This window comes from Mirounga leonina, unplaced genomic scaffold (genome assembly GCF_011800145.1).
Source record: "Mirounga leonina isolate KUSES-001 unplaced genomic scaffold, KU_Mleo_1.0 Mir_101595, whole genome shotgun sequence".
Classification (NCBI taxonomy): Eukaryota; Metazoa; Chordata; class Mammalia; order Carnivora; family Phocidae; genus Mirounga; species Mirounga leonina.
In genome coordinates, this window is record NW_023270158.1 from 1,343,395 (window position 1) to 1,361,649 (window position 18,255).

Below are 18,255 nucleotides of genomic sequence, written 5' to 3' on the forward strand. Positions count from 1 at the left end.
CAGATGGAGCCCCGAGAGTCATGTCTGAAGATTCGACCTCACGCCAGAGTCCCCAGGTTAGCCTCATAAAACCCATCCTGGAACCTGGCTTCCCTCAAGTCACTGTGAGGAACTGGAGGAACGGACCTCCCGGAGTCTCAGCGGCTCCCCTGGAGAAGGGGAGGGGGGGCTGGTACCTACCTGGCAGGGCCGCTGGGAAGGCAGAATTCGTGCTTCAGAAGCGGTTCAAACAAGAGTTGGGATTTTCACCGCCCTCTTCTAGGGAAGGGCGGAAAGGCCTCATGCCTCCCAACCAGTAATACCGAAGTTCCCAGTGTGTTTCCAGCGAAAACAAAAATCTCAGTGACAAGACCAGCGAAGCTCTATGAACCTGACTTTATTTCAAAATGCCAGCGGCCACAACTCGGGGTGGGTTGTTTGTGATGCCAGTCCCTTGACACATTTACATGTGAAGGAGAAACCGTTTCAGCTCCTCGGGGAGGACAAGCCCATTGATCTTGTGATGCTGCTGGGTCCTGAAGCACTTCCGGATCCTAAGGCGGCAGAGCTGCAGCAAAGAAGGGGGCCCTGGAGAAAGATCGCAAGACAAGCCACACGTTGGTGTCATTGATCTAAGGCTACTTCTCCTTTCCTTCCTGACAACAGACAAGCTGCAACACTGTCATAGGGAAATAACATGGTTCTGCTTAAGACCATTTTCGGGCTTTTGTAGTAGGAGGCATTTTTAGGCCACGTTCTCTCTTTTTCTGGTAGCTAGCTGAAATGAGCTTATTCGGTTTTGATTTAGAACAGACTGGAAAAAAAAAGTCAAAGCTTAGTCTCACTAATGGAGGCTTAAGGCAGCTAATTTTGGAATTAGGAAGCCACACAAAATTCCCAATAATGAAAACGAAATTCTCGTTTAACAGCTTTCTTGTGTTTTACCTTAAAAAAGAAGGTATTTCCAAAAAAATAAGGCATTTCTAGATACAAACATTTTTATAATTTAGCAATTTTAAGATATTCGAATATACTGGGGCGCCTGGGTGGCTCAGATGGTTAAGCGTCTGCCTTCGGCTCAGGTCGTGATCCCGGGGTCCTGGGATCGGGTCCCGCATCGGGCTCTCTGCTCCTTGGGAGCCTGCTTCTCCCTCTGCCTCTCTCTCTGTCTCTCATGAATAAATAAATAAAAATCTTAAAAAAAAAAAAAAAAAGATATTCGAATATACTGAGCTATCAGTGAAGCCTACGGGTATGTTATCTTCTCCAGGCCTTTATTTTCTGTTCTGCATTCAGAGCTAACCCAATGCTTCGGCTCAGAGGTGAAAAGTAAACGAGCACAAACTTTGCATCGGGAACCAGCCAAGAGCTTACATTTTAGGACAGTGGTTCTCAACAGGGGGTTGGGTGGAAGGGAAAAGGAAGGGAGACTTGGCAAAGCCTGGAGACACTTTTGTTTGACACCACCTGGGGGAGAGGTGTTACTAGCATCTAGCGGGTCGGGTCGAGGCCAGGGATGCTGCGAAACATCCTAGGGTGCACAGCAGTCCCCAAGGGGCCCAAAATGTCACCAATGCTAAGGCTGAGAAACCCCACTATGAAGTAAAAGGATAGGAAACGATTTCCCCCTACCCCCAACCCCTGCACCAAATTGTAATGGGAACTCTCTTTTTGTTATTAAACACACACACAAAAGCAAAGCTATATACCCTCTAGAATCCCATAGAGCAGTGGCCCTCAATCCAGGCTGCATTTCAGAAGCACCTATCAGGGGGAGCTTTAAACCACAGGACGTTGGGCCCCACCCCAAGGCCGTTGCTTCTGCTCATGCTGGGTGGAACCTGTGCATCCGGATTTTTTAAAGGCACGTGCCCCAGGTCATCTTATCGTGGAGCCAGGGTTGAGAACACGAGTGAAAGGATACAGCGGCTCGGCTTTGCGACGGCAGCCCTACGAGCCAAGGAGCTGGGCAACCTGTATCAGCGCAACGGTAGGCAAGCAAGTAAAAAGAAGAAATAAGGGCAGAGAGACCCCTCCACAACCAAAGAAAGCAATGCAGTCCTGTCAATGTGGACGTCCGAGCACATTCACAAGGCCCCCATCGGGCCTTAGGGCACCTTCCGGACTCTGTTCAGGGGACTCAAGGCAGCTCCTAATGAACTGCTTCCCGGTGGACTCAAGGCATATGTTAACAAACTGCAAAAAGTACTCGGTGGGGAAACGGAACTTACTTCCATCTCACTAAGGAAGGTCGAAGGACGTGGCTAATCATATGCGCTAGACACGTGGGCGCGGACAACTGTGGGACGTACGGATAAAGCAGTATCGGAAGATGCAGAAAAGCAGGACATCCGAGGAAGGTCAGCGCAACTACCGCTACTAATTGAATACCTGCTGCTTACCCTAAGTAGGGTGATGCACAACAAGTGTAGCCTTAAGTCCCAGAAATAGAGCTGAAAACCCACTATAGCTCCTGCCATGCTGGGCTGAGAGTCATTTTTAGTTTTCATTGTGTGCCGTGAGTAAACACTGCTTTAGATGCTTTTCGAGGCCAGTGGGGTGGTCATACTCCTGAACTCCTTTCCTGGGACATCCAGAGACCGAATTTGCTGTGTTGGATCTGCAGGTCTGGCTCTCTGCACTTGGCCTGGCCCCACGCCCTGTGGGCTTCCAGACTGCTGAGAGGTGACCTCACCAAAACCCCAAAAATGACTCATGGAGGCAAAAGCAGCAGTAATTTTCTCGAGGAACAAATGACATTTTATAAAGCAGTGCGATCATTGACCACACTGTCACCAAAATGGGAATTAAAGGAATGAAAGGCAATGCAGGTGGGACACCTGGGTGGCTCAGTCGTTAAGCGTCTGCCTTCGGCTCAGGTCATGATCCCAGGGTCCTGGGATCGAGCCCCACATCGGGCTCCTTGCTCAGCGGGAAGCCTGCTTCTCCCTCTCCCACTCCCCCTGCTTGTGTTCCCTCTCTCGCTGTCTCTCTCTCTGTCAAAAAATAAATAAAATCTTTAAAAAAAAAAAAAAAGAAAAGAAAAGAAAGGCAATGCAGGTGCCTACGAATGGCCTGCGGAATCGAGTGGAAGGGAAGAGTCAGTGGGGGCAATTTGAAAATCCAATGGAATTTTTTGCTGAGGCAGGGGATGAGGGACTGTAGATATAGATACTGATATATAGATATGGATACACACACACACATATACACACATACGCACACACACGCATGCACGTGTGTGTGTGTGTGCACGACTTTGTAACTTTAGGGGGCCATGAGGCACTTTTGCTTTTGTGGATCTCTTTCCCAAGTAAAAAAAAAAATGGTATTTTACCACTCTGTCGGTATAAAGACACACATAATCCAGGTTGAGTTTTATCCCTTTCTTCCTTCGGATTTTAAAAGAAATGAACACATTTCTATGGGCCCCTAAAAACATGGGCCCCAAGCATTGTGTCGTCTGTACCTGCTGGAGAAATGGGCCCTATATATAGACAGATAGAATTTTTTAAAAAACAATCATCGAAATGCAGGGAGAGTGGCCTGGTGATGATTAGTCACACTGCTTAACGTAAAGGGGTTTCTACTGAGCTGTGCCTTATGCCTGACACTGCTCACGGAGGACAGGCCTCGTCTGGAGGCCCTAAGGCAGGGCTTTGGCTGCAAGTATGCTGGGCAGTCGGAGTAGGAGGAGGAAGATTCTGTGGCCGCTTTACAACTTTGCACGGAGCTAAGCCTAATCCTCAGCGTGCAGGCAGAATACAACCCGATAACCTGCCATCAGAACCCCTCAGGTAGGGAAGCCTGCTTCAAAGTCCCACAACCCCGAAAACGTAACAAAACCCACACTTGAGTAAAAAAGCAGATCCTGAGCTGGCTGCTCTCCGTTACAAGGGACAATTAGGAACGCCATCGGAGAGGTCTCTGCTCCCAGCCCACCCCCAACCTCACCACCCTACCCCCTTGCACGGCTCTCAATGACAGTGTTTAGTTGTTTGGGTTGCAAGCGTCGGTTCCTATTTGTGGGGGGAGTGTGGACTTAGGTGTTGAATGACTTGCAACAGTGAATGTCTTCAGATTGCTGTCGATCATTAAAGGAAGACCTTGTAGCACTTAACGAGTAGCCTTCTTGCCCCCAGAAAGCAAGTGCAGCAGTTTGGCCCATGTGTAGTGCATCCCGGGGGCATGGTACAACCCCGAAGAGGATTCTGTTGCATCATCCTAAAGCATGTTTTAGATATAGTATCGAAAGTTTAGAATAATGTTAATTCTTTCAAAGCTGGCCTACCCCATACATGAACACGAGATCATCCAAAACAGCCTGTCTCAACATCCCAAGCGACAGATGGTTCTTTACCACGTAACCGGGACCATACCTTGTTGGACACTAGATTATCTCAGCTCCCCACATTCGCTGGCGGCAGAGAACGGTCTTTCATACAGTATCAGAAGTCAGAACTCGGTAAGTACCTGCCTCCTGCGAGAGCCCACAGGAGTCGCTATGGATTAGGGCTTAGGTTCGGGCAAAGGAGAAGCACCTTCTCTCTGCAAGAAGAGCTGCATCAGGGGGCTCTCTGGAGGCACCAACTCCGAGGGACGTTTGCCTTCGGCGTTCTTGGCCTGGGTGTCCGCTCCGAAGTCCATGAGCAGCAGTGCCAGGTCTCCACAGGACGCTCTGGCCACTGCATGAAGAGGGGAGTCCAGACCTCGGCCTTGGTTCACGCTGGCTCCTAAAGAGTCACAAGAACAACAGAGGCAGCCAGGGAGCAGAGTCCAAGCGTCCCCCTTCTCACAGCACTGTGCCCCCAAATCCCTTAACAAAAGCGCTTCGACAGTGGGCCTGACAGTCCCGGGAAAATGGGAGATGACTTCATTCCATTGAATAAGACGGGGAAAGTGCCATCAGACGATGTGACTGAAGGTACAAGGCGAGCTATATAGCATACGCGGTTTAAAACCTTGCCTCTGAGTGCTGACCACAGGCGTGCTACCTACAAGTAAAACCCTCTTCAGGAGTAAGGTGGATTTCTAGAACCACCCAAGCCAATTCCATCCCTACGCTCTCTACAAATCCCCAGTCTGGCCAGCTGCAGGCTCCCACCGGGACATGTGGGGACATGTGGCTTTGCCTGAGCTGCTGTCCCCCTCGTAAAATGGAAACTGATGCCCACTGGACAAATAGTAGCTGGATTGTTTCGGTACTGTTCTTGGTTTTGTGAGGGAGGAGAAACCCTACCCTTCCCTGATGAAGACCTTAAAATCTCCCTAGAGCATTGGGGGTGCGGGGAATGAGGGAGGGAGAAAAGGACAGTGGGAAGGAGGGAGGGAAGGAGAGAGAGAGAAGGAGAATGAATCTCCTAATTCATGGCAATGGCTGCCAAATGAGTAGAAGGCAACAAGAACCACAGGAATGTTCAGGGGAAGGGAAGGGTTACTGGAGTTTTAAAGAATAAGCAGGACTCAGGTCATTACAAGGGTGATGAAGTGGAGTTCCAAGGCTGAAGAAGGGTCTGGACAACAGGGAGATGAAAAAGAATGATGTGACATGGGGCTTTCCGAGGAACACAGAAGATCGACAATGAGCTAAAAATGGGGCAAGCTGAATCTCCAAACCAAGGCAAACTGCAGAAGAAGGCCCTGGGGGGAGGCCGAGCCCGGCTCCAGCTGCTGTACGAGTCCTGCCGGGCTAAGAATGACTGGCCGGAGGGAGGAGGTGAGACGGAAGGGGGGGAGAACAGACAATCACCGAGGACCACCCTGGGAGGAGATACGCTCATCATCATCGTTCTCATTACAAGTGAGAGAGCCAAAGTGCGAACAGTGTAAAATCTATCCTCCCCGGGAACACAGCCACCCCGAACCCTGACCTCATCTGACGCCGTGGTGCACACTCTTCCCCCTGCTACAATACAAACTGCTTTAAAAGACGTTCGGGTTACTTGTCATTTTCTTTCCTTGTTCCGTGTGCTTTTTGCATTACCTGACTCAAGAAGCTTCTTGGCACAAGCCACCTGCTGGTTTTCACAAGCCAAATAGAGCGGCGTGCCCAGGTGGCCAATGTCATGGTCCACGTCGCCCCCGTGAGCCGCAAGGGTCTCCACACACGCCACGTGGCCTGCAGCCCAGGGCAGAAGAAAGACATTCTCTTAGCCAGGGAAACACCACCTTCCCTCTCTCCTGCGTGCTTACACTTGCCACGGACCAAAAGCTATTTCCCAGTTACTGGGCTGCCTGGAGGAGGTTCTCTCTCTGCAGCTCCGGGCGGAACTCCACTGGGGTTTCCGAGCCACGGGAAGCAACCAGCAACCTGTTCCAAGTGGCTGTGGCTTTTCAGTCAGACTGAATACAGAAATGGAAGGGGGAGTGGGCAGAGGGCTGGAGGAACAGGGACTGCACGTAGGCCTGAAGAAGAAAGGGCATGGTATGGGCCATGGGCCCGAGGAGGCAGCCCAGAAGCTCACCCACGGCCGGCCCGGGGAGAAACAGGCCACTGTGGACACAGGCGAGGCTGAGAAGCAGCTGCCCAGTCCAACCCGAGTGGGGCCCAGCCTGGCAAACTAGGTTGGTGAAAGCCGAATCGCTCTTGCTTGGTCTAGAATGTCATGCTTTCAACAGTACTCCTTTGCGTTTCTCTCTCTCTCTTTTTTTTTTAAGATTTTATTTATTTATTTATTTGACAGAGAGAGACACAGCGAGAGAGGGAACACAAGCAGGGGGAGTGGGAGAGGGAGAAGTAGGCCTCCCGCCGAGCAGGGAGCCCGATGCGGGGCTCGATCTCAGGACCCTGAGATCATGACCTGAGCTGAAGGCAGGCGCTTAACCAAGCCACCCAGGCGATCTCTTAACGAAGAAAAGTCAATGCTTTGGGAGATAATTATCATAGGAATGGATTCAGTGAAATAGGGCTGCTGTAAAGGCTCATGGGGAGCCATTCTGTGACAGCCACTAGGGAAGTAAACACTCTTCTGGCCACGTGTGGTCATGATGGTGACAATGGGGAGAAGCAGAACTTGCCATTGTTTTGTACCAGAGTTAAGAGTATCAGGAAAACTATGGTGTTATGAAAAGAATTACCCCAGCTGAAGAAGTTCTGGAGACCTAATATACAGCATGGTAACCGTACGCAACAATACCATAGTGTATGCTTGCAATTTGCCTAAGAGTAGATCTTAAGTCTTCTCCCCACACACAAAACATGGTAACTCTATCAGGCGATGGATGTGTTCATTAATTTGATTGTGGTAACCGTTTCATAATGTAGGTGTCTATCAAGTCATCATGTTAGTACACCTTAAATATATACAAGTTCATTTGTCAATGTTAACTCAGTAAAGCCCGGCATGGTGGAGAATTACCCTGAGCTATATATAGCATCTTATATTTCCAAAAATTGCAAGTTTGTTTCACTTAGAAAACCTAGGTGGGGGGGTGGTGCCTGGGTGGTTCAGTCAGTTACGTGTCTGCCTTTGGGTCAGGTCATGACCTCAGGGTCGTGGGATGGAGCCCCATGTCGGGCTCCCTGCTCAGCAGGGAGTCTGCTTCTCCCTCTCCGTCTGCTCCTCCCCCTGCCTGTGCTCTCTCCCTCTCTGAAAAATAAATAAAAATTTTTAAAGTCTTGAAAAAAAAAGAATATGATTTTAAGGGTAGTTGGCTCAGTCGGTGGAGCATGCGACTCTTGATCTGGGGGAAGGGGCTCCCTGCTCAGCGGGGAGTCTGCTTCTCCCTCTGCCCCTCCCCCTGCTTATGCTCTCTCTCAAATAAATAAATAAAATATTTTTTAAAAAAAGAAAACCTAGGTGGCCCTGAGACAATATTCTTTAGGGCCCTAAAAAAAAAAAAAAAAAAAAAAAGAATAGAATAGAATTTGTTTTATAAAATAATTTGAGAGGCATCTGGGTGGCTCAGTCCATTAAGCGTCTGCCTTCAGGTCAGATTATGATCCCAGGGTTCTGGGATGGAGCCCTGTGTCAGGCCTGCTTCTCCCTCTCCCTCTCCCCCTCCCCCGGCTTGGTTGTTCCCTCTCTCGCTGTCTCTGTCAAACAAATAAGTAAAATCTTTTTTAAAAATTATTTAAAAAAATAAATAATTTGATTTTTCTGGGGTCATGGGTTCAACAATGTATTCCGCACATCTTGATGGATAGTCTACCATGTGCCAGACCCTGTTCCAGAACCACAGCCGTGAACAACATTCCAGATGCTCTGAAAAGGTCATTCCCAAACTTTTTGTGCATCAGAAATCACCTGGATGCTTGCTAAACAAAACACAGATGGCTGGGCCCCACCCCAGAGTTGCTGAGTCAATGGGTTTGGCGTGGGGGCCAAGAATCTGCAATCGCCTGCCAGGCCAGGCTGATGTTTCTGGTCCCAGGGCCCCACACTGAGAAAAGATCCCCTAAAGTCACCCTTCCTCTCACAACAGTAAGATGTCTGTTGAAGGAGGGGTGGAAAACGTAAATTCTCAACAGATTTACCTCTCTTAGCTGCTTCATGGATGGGGGACGCCAGATCACTCGCTGGGTGGGGGCTGGCCCCATGTTGCAGAAGCAAATTCACACAGTCCTGGCTGCCGCTGACACACGCATTAAACAACGGGGTGTGCCAGTCAGTAGTGACACCATTCACCTGGAAAGAAAAGCTCCAGGCTGAAAGCAGGCAGTGGGCTGTCCCGGGTTCAAATCTAGGCTCCACTACTTTAAGCTGCTATCTAACTTCTCTGAGCCTTCAGTTCCACAGCTATAAAATGAGGACAAAAATGCCAAATTCCACAAGGCTGTGAAAAACTCAATGAGGTAAAGCACTGAGAACATGTTACCGAATATTCTATCACTTCCCTGCCCCCAGGAACATGAACTTTGACACTAGTCAGGATAATCCTATATAGCTTACAAACTAATATCCCTGCTTTAAACATTCCATTCTAGACCCGTCCCACCCCAATCCAGTATCCTTTCCAGCAGTGAGAGTAACCTTTTAGAGATGTTACTGTATTATTTTTAAAAAATTTCAAACAGGACTTTCACAGAAATAGAGGGTGAATATGTGCCGAAGATTTTCTAGAACTAGTGAGATGGTACAGCTGGCTCAAGGGAGAATTTATATCTTCAGTCAATTAAATGCTGAAATAAATCTGCTAATAGATACAAGACTGGTTAATGTCCTACAGGGCCATCAAACTAGAGTCTTTGGGGCCATCTTTTCTAACGTTGGAAATCCGACCAAAGCTTACAAGTTCACATCTGACTTCACAGTGTTTGGGCTATAATCAAATAGGGAAGAGCAAAGCCAAATGCAAATTTTCTACATTATTAAGCAAGGATATTATGAAGACGATGAAATCATTCTCACAAGCCATTTCCAAGGAAGGCGAGGACTAGTGAGGCACAAAAGATGTCCAGGGTGCCAAGTTTAAGGGGACACTCCCTCCCAGGAGCACGCGAGTGCTCAACAACCCTCAGAGGGAGAGGCTTCCTACAACTGGCACCTTAGGTGTCTCTCAGCCTCTCCACTGTCCTAGCCCTGTGTCCACGAGTGCAGTAAGTTTTCCTAACCCCAGTATAAACCCGATGATGCGCTCACCTATGGCTCTCTACTACTGCTCTCAGGACAAAGCCCATTTTCTTGGCAGGGACAACGAGGCTGTTTGTGTTCTGGCCCCTCTTACCCACTCTGCTCTGCGGCCATAAGGAGTGATTTGAAGTTAAAAAAAAAAATTGTTCACTTCCACTTCCAAGTCTTTGCATTTGCTCTTCCCAGTGGGTGGGAAGCCCATAACTCGCCCCAACCCACGACTCAGCGGGCGGATTCCAACAGGTCCTTCGCGTTTTGGCTTAGACATCATTCCCCCAGGAGGCCTCTTCAGATTTCCTCTCTCACCCCATCAGAAAAGGCCAGCAACACTTCTGTGTGCTCCTAGCAACCACCTTAGTATTCACGCTTGTCATTTGATGGCAGTTTGCAAAAACGACCACAGATTCTCTGCAGAGTATGCATATCGCTTTGCGACGCAGCGTTGCAATTCCTGCCATCACAAGATGGAGACTTCTTTTCCAATCCTTGAATCTGGGCTCACCCACGGGACTTGCTTTGCCCAATGTGACAAGAGCAAATGGGAGGCAAGCCGAGAGCTTGCCTTCTTTTGATGCTCTTGGCATCCCTGCTACCAGGGGAAGCAGGCCAGGCCACCTGGGAAAGGATGCGAGAGAGACCACACAGAGGTTTCCTGTCTCCCCAGCCACCCCAGCAGGGTCATCACGAAGCAGTCTGCCCCAGCCAACCTGTCAGCTAACCTGGAATGCCTAAGTTAGCCTAGCTGAGGTCAGCCAACCCAGGCCAGACCTGAAGAACTATCTGGCCAGCACAAGGAACTGTGAGATAAATAAATGGCTCTTGTCTTAGGTCATTAAGTTGCGGTGGCTTATTACATGGCCAAATATAACGGGTAGACACAGTGTTTGGTAATCTCCCACTGGGGCGGAGATGCTGTACATGCCACAAAGCTCTTTCCTCTCTCCGGGGCACACAGCTTCATTGTTATTTTCCCCCTCTTCTCAGCTATGGACTCTAAAGCTCAGAACCTAAATAACTTACCCAAGTTTCCGACATTAGCAAATGGTAGACACGGTTTGGGACCATTATTCAGGTCTTATGGGGCCAAACGTTCTATATTTCTATAATATTTCATTACCTTCCAGCCATGGGAACAAAGGCAGAAATCCAACAGCTATTTATTAGTAGTGACTGTTAAAGAAAATGATGCAGACTCAAACCATTACTCCCTAGCTAAAAATTCAGTACTTCATCTATCGCTAAGGCAAAGCAGCTTGATAGATGTAATACTTTTGAAAAACACCCCTCTTCCACCTTCAAATCAGGCTGGTCAAAAATGCCAGAAATTATTCAAAAGGGATGGAAATGGGCATTTGTCATGGTTTCTAAGACATTATTTGAGTCACACCTACCTGAGCTCCATGCTTTAATAAAATGTTTGCACAAGAGGGATGACCTCCGAGACAGGCCTCGTGGAGTGGGGACACACGATCTGCGGTGATGAGGTTCACAGGCCACCCCTGCAGGAGAGGAAGTGGGCAGAATAAGGGGTGCAAAGCCACAGCTCCACAGGGTGGCGTTCCAGCCACACATCCAGCCCTATGACAATGCTCCCAGTCTGACAGTACGCTAAGGTGTTGCTAATGATGTCAAACAAACAAAAAAGGAACTTTCGTGCAGCTGGTGAAAGGATAATATGCCACAGCCACTCAGGAAAACAGTTGGACAGCCTCTTACTAGAGTTGACGAGATGCATCCCTGTGACCCAGCAATCTGACTCTTGGGGATACACATTCTAGACCGACTTTTATCTTGTTCTCCCTCTCTCTTGTCCTCTCACTTGCTGGCTTTTTGTCTCGATGAGGTCCACGACAAGGATCGGAGAGCAGTCTCCAGCCAACAGCCACCCAGGAGCTGAGGCCCTCAGTCCAACAACCCGGGAGGAACTGAACCTTGCCAATGGCCACGTAAGTGAGTTAGCACTCAGGTCCACCTCCAGTCGAGCCTTCAGATGTCTCCGTCTCTGACCCTCACCTTGACTGCAGACTCATACGAGTCCCTGACCCAGGTAAATTGTGTCTAGATTCCTGACCCACAGACACTGTGAGCTAAAACAGGTCTATTACATGAAGCTGCTGAGTTTGGGGGTAATTTGTTACACAGCATGAGATGACTAACGCAGGGCCAAAGCATGAGGTGAACCTCCACTGACAGAGGCAGAAAGTCCTAAGGCTGAGGGGCGATTACGTTCTCACTCTAGGTACTCGAGGTCCGAAGAGCCAAGAGAGTTGTCAGAAGGCCCTGGGGTTCACCAACCTCTGGGAAAATATGCTCTCCAGGAGATGGATTATGAGCCCAAACCAAGCAAAATATCAAAAGAACTCCAGGAGAGGCTCCACAGATGTCCTGATCATGGAATACATTATCCTTAACAGGAGGAAACTGGGTACAATAAAAGTTGTTTTTCTTGGGACACATTAGTTAAGAACATGGTTAGTTTAACTAATGACTTGGTAATACATTGTACCTTTTCTTCCCCTAATAGTTAAAATTTGCCTAAAATCATTCCACTGAATTGCCTCCCACATCATCATTCCTAACAAACATTCTTCCACTTGTGTGACATTTATGAGTCAGTCAGCCTCCTGATCATCCTGTCCTGTCGGCTTTTATTCTCTGATGGGTGACCTCATAGACATACGCCTGAGTCAACAGGATCCTGAATCCAGAGCCTTTCTTTGGGTGGACCTGGGGAGGGGTTCTGGGAGACTCGAAATAACCCGTAAGTTATTCTCGTAAATGAGAAATTCCAACATCCCTTACAGTAGTTTGCCCCCCCGGCCCTGCTGTTCACAGGGAGGGAAGGGACGACATCTTCCCCTCCTTTGTAACCTTGCATCCCCTCTGTACCCAATGAGCACTGAATAAATGCTTACTGACCACCGACTCAAAATTGCATTGATCCCTTCACAAGTGCTGTGCGTGGACTTGAGCGTGGCATCTATTTTATTTTATTATTTAATTGGAGACATCCCCTCAAAGATTTGTTCTCAGATCCTTCTTTGCCCCCCCTCAATGCTCTATATTTGTCCAATCTCTTCCACTCACACTGCTAGAAAACACAAGAAATTCGTAACTCCCCGGGGCAACAGATCATGAGATGAAAGAAGACCTCCCCTTTAAAGGAATTATGTATTAGGTGTTCTGTTATTACCAATGTACTCCTCCGGTTACCAATGCCATTTCTCTTCTTTCTTTCTTTCTTTTTTTTTTTTTTTTAGACCATTGCCATTTCTAAGCAATCATTTGGGTACTTCTACATCAACCCAGGTAAATGAAAATGCAAAAAAGAAATGAGTCACAATACAAAAAGTTTTCACCACACATTACGTAAGCACATGACAAAGAGGGTCCTTTACCTTCAGGTTCACTTTGCAAATGTAGGACTGCCCATATAGTCCCTCACTGAGCTACGGCGCTACTTTAAATGGATGGTGGCAACTGGTCGGAACTATCAACAAATCTGAATCCTAGAATATCATCAGGTGATTTTTAACCCATTACTTCACACAGAGTCCGGTCCCCAGTGGGTTCTCTGGTTTTTAAAACATGGATTAAATGGCTTATCTTTAACCCTTTCTGTAATCAATTGTCCCTCATCTCAGCCTATCATCAGATGCTCTTTTTGACGGGGCCTGGGGGTTGGGCACCCACAGTGACACAGCGCTCGGTACCTGGCAGCTTTCTGTTCCAGCCTCAAACCACATGTCCCCCACCCACCCCCCCACCTGAACCAACCTGAAGACTACAGGAAGGTTCGGCTTTTTCCTTTGTCCTGTACACACCTGACACATCATTCTCTACACTCAGGGCAGAAGGTCACGAGCAGCTGTCTCCCTCACGTTCATCAAACCCCTAAGAGGACTTCTTACATTCCCCTCTCCCCACCCCTAAAATCTCTCTGTATGTCTCCAGTCTTCTGTTCTTCCATTGCTCCTTTCTTTGAGAAAGAAACATCTGAGCTCACCCCAACAGCCCGTGACCTCACCTGGTCCCTCTGCCACCTCATGACTTGCCTTCAGCCACCTTCTCACATGCATTCCCCAGCTCTCTCCTCCTCAGGCACACTTTCCTTTTGCCTTTTGAAGTCTTCCCATCTTCATTCCTGACCCTCTACCAAACTTCCATCGAAGGCTCTTCTCCCCTTTGCTTCCCTCCCCTTTATTCAAAAATAGTCTGTCCCCATTGTCTCTACTTCTAGCCCTTCTCTCATCTACCAGCACAATCCTGCTGAAACTGCTTTTAAAGATCACCAGAGACTTCCTACTTATTGAATCCAATATATATTGCCCTGTCCTCTGCCTCCTTCCACCTCTGGATTTGCTATGTATTCATCCCAACCTCGTGAAACGTCTCCTCTGGCTTCGAAAACCAAGTTCTCCCTGAAAAAAGCTCGATCTCTGACCTCCTACTGTCCTTTTCTGTCTCTCTCACTAACTGTGTCCTTTTCCTCCTCACACCTCCTAAATGCAGGCATTTCAAGGATTTGCCCTCAGATCCTTTCTTTTTTCTCTCAATACTCTCTACATATTGTATAGGGCTTTCAAAACTAAATCTCTGCCCCTGGTACATGTTTCTAATTTCCTGCTAAGACATAACCACCTAGAGACCCAACTAACAACATAAACTGAGCCTCTGCCAACAACCAAACTCTCCCTGAAAAGGGTTCCTTGTCTCGCCAGCCCAAATTCTCTGAATGGCCCCACTATCTTGTCTCATACCTAGGATGGAGACCTCAGAGCGGGGGTAAGCAGTGTGATTCCCAAGTTCAAATGCTGGCACCATCACCTAACAAGCAGTGTGACCTTGAGCCGGTTACTTATCTCCCTAAGCCTCAGTTTCCTCTTTTGTAAAATGGGGACAATTGTACCTATCCTATAAGGTTGTTACGAGGACTAAGAAATGATGTATGCTTAGCACGCTGTAACTTGCAGGCAGTCATGATCTGAGATTTCTTCTTATTCTTTACCACTTAGCCTTCCATTAGCTGCCACATCTGAAAGATCTGATGTTTCAGAACACCGGGATCATTCCTCGTTTCCACTCGGTAGTGACTTAGCCCTTTGAGGATTGCAGGGGGCAGCATAAGGAGTTTTATTCAAGGAACTGAACAGCCAGTCTCCACCACTTGCTTGCAGCCAGACCTTATTGCTAAGGTTCTCGGTCTCAGCTGTGCCTTGGAATCACCTGGGGAGCTTTCAAACTCCTGATACCCAGGCTGCATCTCAGAGCATTTGCCATATAATCAAAGGAGGTTGAAGTCAGGTATCAGGATTTCTAAGAGCCCCACCTTATCCCAGACATCTCAAGGCGATTCTAATGTGCAGTCCAGATGGAGAACCACCAAATTAAGGTCCCATGGTACCATGATTGCTTTCTGCTGACCTAACAAACCGCTACTGTTTTTTAAAATAAATTTTTATTGAAGTGCAATAAAGTCCATACAGCCTAAGTGTCAATCTCAGTGAATTATCATAAAGAAAATATACATGTTATCACTACACAGGTAAAAAGCTTGGTATCATCGGTCTTTTCACATTGACCCCTTCCGCTGGGCAGAGCTGGTAGTACCATCTCCTACGTGAAATCTGAATTACCCCAATTACTAATCAGCATAGTGGGATACATTTACTGAATATTTACGAAGTGCCAGTCCAAGTCTCTCACTCATTTTTCTGTCGGGTTGCCTTTTTTTGTATTAATTTTAGACAAGGAATACAGGCCCTTCATTGGACGGATGGATGGATGTACATATATATACATAGCAAATATTTTCTCATCTGTGGCTTGCCTCCTTGCTTTTTAAATATTGCCTTTTGATGAAGAAGTTCTTAATTTTAATGAAATCCAACTTATTGGTCTTTTTGTTTCTTTCCTCCTACTATTTCTTTCACGTCCAATTGCCTTTCTCTCTCTCCTACACTATCATAATGGTCTCTTTTATTAAAAAAAAAAATCCTTGAACAACGAAACCGGAAGGGGAGACAAACCATAAGAGACTCTTAATCTCAGGAAACAAACTGGTTTGCTGGAGTGGAGGGGGGTGGGAGGGATGGGGTCGCTGGGTGATGGACACTGGGGAGGGTATGTGCTATGGTGAGCACTGTGAATTGTGTAAGACTGATGAATCACAGACGTGTACCCCTGAAACAAATAATACATTATGCTAATTTAAAAAAAGAAAGAAAAAAAATCCTTGAACATAGTGGTTCTACAGGAGCTTTTAAAAAACTACCAAAGCAGGGGGGGGCACCTGGGTGGCTCAGTCGGTTAAGCATCTGGCTCTTGATTTTGGCTCAGGTCATGGTCTCAGGGTCACAGAATCGAGCCCCAAGTCGGACTCAGCAGGGAATCTGCTTGAGATTCTCTCTTCCTTTCCCTTTCCCTCTGCCCCTGCCCCCCCCCCCTCTCTCAAATAAATAAATAAAATCTGAAAAAAAAACTACTACTGCATGAAGACTGCCCTAGTTTAAATCAGAATATATGGAGTGAGGCCCAGGCATTGTTGTTTTTTTTAAAACATCCCAGATATTTTAATGTGAAGCCATGGTGAAGAACAGTTATGGATTCAGTTTCTCCCTTCTTGGGCCAAACGAGAATTTCTTTCCTCTTTTTTTTCTCTTTTCTCTTTGTTTTATAGACATTTGAATGTTGGTCTTATTTCCCTTCCTAAAATATGTTTGGTTTAGCAACTGTGTTTGTCATTATTCTTTGATTAGCCGAAGTCTTACTAGATCGTAATCAGAAAATAAATACCATGTGTGATGACGGTAACGGGAATAGGTAATTTACATGACGCCACCTCAGTTAATCCTCGCAGACCCACATAAGGTAACCTAATAGACTGAATTTTTGGTCTTAATTCTTTACTCTCCCATAGCAGTGTAATACATTCACACCCTTGCCATCACCTCACAGTTAATAAAATGTACTTCCTTCATCCTTGACTTCAGACTTGGTCCTCCGACTTGCTTTGGCCAACGGGATGTTGGTAGATGTGACATGAACAGACCGGAAGTACTCTGCCCGGCTGGGCTTGCCCTGCTGTGCTCCAGCCTTTTGCCCTGAGGACGATTATGCCCCTCCATTCGGGGTGGTTTGTTGCCCAGCAAGATCTGACTGATACAGGTCGTTATTGGAATGCTCATTTTATGAAGGCAGAAACTGAGGTTCCAAGAAGATAGGTTGCTCAAAAAATGTGATAGAGCTTAGATAAAGATATGGTTCCATCTGATGTGCAGTAAACATATAAATACTGATTATAAATGAGTATTGGTCCAATTTAATAAGTGATATAAAAGCTACAGTGATCATTTTTCATCCTACCAAAATAAGGTAAATGCTTCATTTTATCTGAGAAGCAGCTTAACTGCTTTTAGCTAGAGTTATGTGTTACTATCTAGATTTCTGTTTATAATAGGCTGCTGCTAGCATAAGCAGCTTAAGATAGTGGCTTAGGGTAGTCTGAAGTTCTTCTTTAGAAATTGTTATCTTACAGGAGGATTTCTTAGTCTAGATAGATCCATGAAATTGGAATTTTTTTTTTAATTTAAAACATTTATTTTCACTGGCAACTACCTAAAATGTCTGATGTCCTTCCATTAGGAATCCAGACAACAAACCACAGTGGTAATAGCAGTACATACGACTGTCACTGAGAGCAATCAGACACTTTTATTGCACTACGATTGTTGTAGACATCTAAAATATCTCAAAATACCCACTCAACCTACTTAGAAAATATGGTAGTTACTGGAATCGCCACTAAATCTCATTTAATGCAGTTCATTTGTTCTTTCGCTAATTTGATAGGTCTTCTCAGTATTGGGTTTCATGCATTTAAAACATTAGGCCAAGAAGGGGTCCACGGACTTTGCCAGACTGCCAAAGGGTCCAGGGTACAGAAAGGGCCAAGAGCTCCCACCTGAAAAGATCTATAGTCTTTTCAGAAAACAGAACATTCTGAACAAAAACTTTTATTAGAATTTTGAATGATGATTTCAACTGTTTTTACAAGTATCTTTGCCTAAGTTCCCAGTAATTTCAAACCACCAAAACTCAAATTAACGTGTACTTGAAATTACACCTGTGGAGCGGAGAAACTGGTATCAAACTGGGCAGAGCCACTACCAGCTAGAGGTTCCGTAAGACTGAAAAGGTCTTTGAAATGGTAAGATTACATATTTAAAAAGACATTTTCAAGCATTTCTTTTATACCAGGGGTTTTCAACCTCCGAGCTACTGGCATTTGGGGCTGGATTGTTTCCTGAGGTAGAGGGCTGTCCTGCGCAACGGAGGATGTTTAGTGACATCCTCAGTCTCTATCCACTCAATGCCAGTAGCACTCCCCACCGACCCCCACTCCCAGCTGTGACAACCAAAAAAGTCTCCAGACATTGTCAAATGTCCCCTAAGGGGCAAAATTGCCCCAGTTGAGAAAAACTGTTTCGCGTGATAATTTTCAAGAACATAGTCTATGGAGTAAAGTGAAAGCAACTTGAATGCACTAATTTGCCTGTTATTCACCCGACAGGTATAATAGTACCTATGATGTGCATAGAATTATACTAAATTCTAGTATTTACGCCAGCCTCCAGATAAAGAAATGATTAAAGGGGTCGAGATTCACCTCATTTTGCCAAAGAGGAAATTTCTATCTTAATAA

At 46.6% G+C, this 18,255-nt stretch overlaps 1 protein-coding gene across 2 annotated transcripts in view; it reads right to left on the reverse strand.

The window, feature by feature from the left end:
* Positions 1–356: 356 nt before the first annotated feature.
* Positions 357–18,255, reverse strand: part of ASB9 (ankyrin repeat and SOCS box containing 9) — a 28,398-nt gene continuing 10,499 nt past the window's right edge. Inside the window, exons 3-7 of one of the 2 annotated variants that reach the window (XM_034999724.1) lie at positions 10,943–11,050; positions 8,456–8,606; positions 5,963–6,097; positions 4,521–4,712; positions 357–567 (exon numbers count right to left, since the gene is read on the reverse strand). In XM_034999724.1, the coding sequence (XP_034855615.1) occupies positions 443–567; positions 4,521–4,712; positions 5,963–6,097; positions 8,456–8,606; positions 10,943–11,050 (711 nt within the window). In that variant the 3' untranslated portion in view covers positions 357–442. Of the gene's footprint in view, positions 568–4,452; positions 4,713–5,962; positions 6,098–8,455; positions 8,607–10,942; positions 11,051–18,255 lie in introns of both variants that reach the window. The other variant, XM_034999734.1, reaches the window with a different exon arrangement.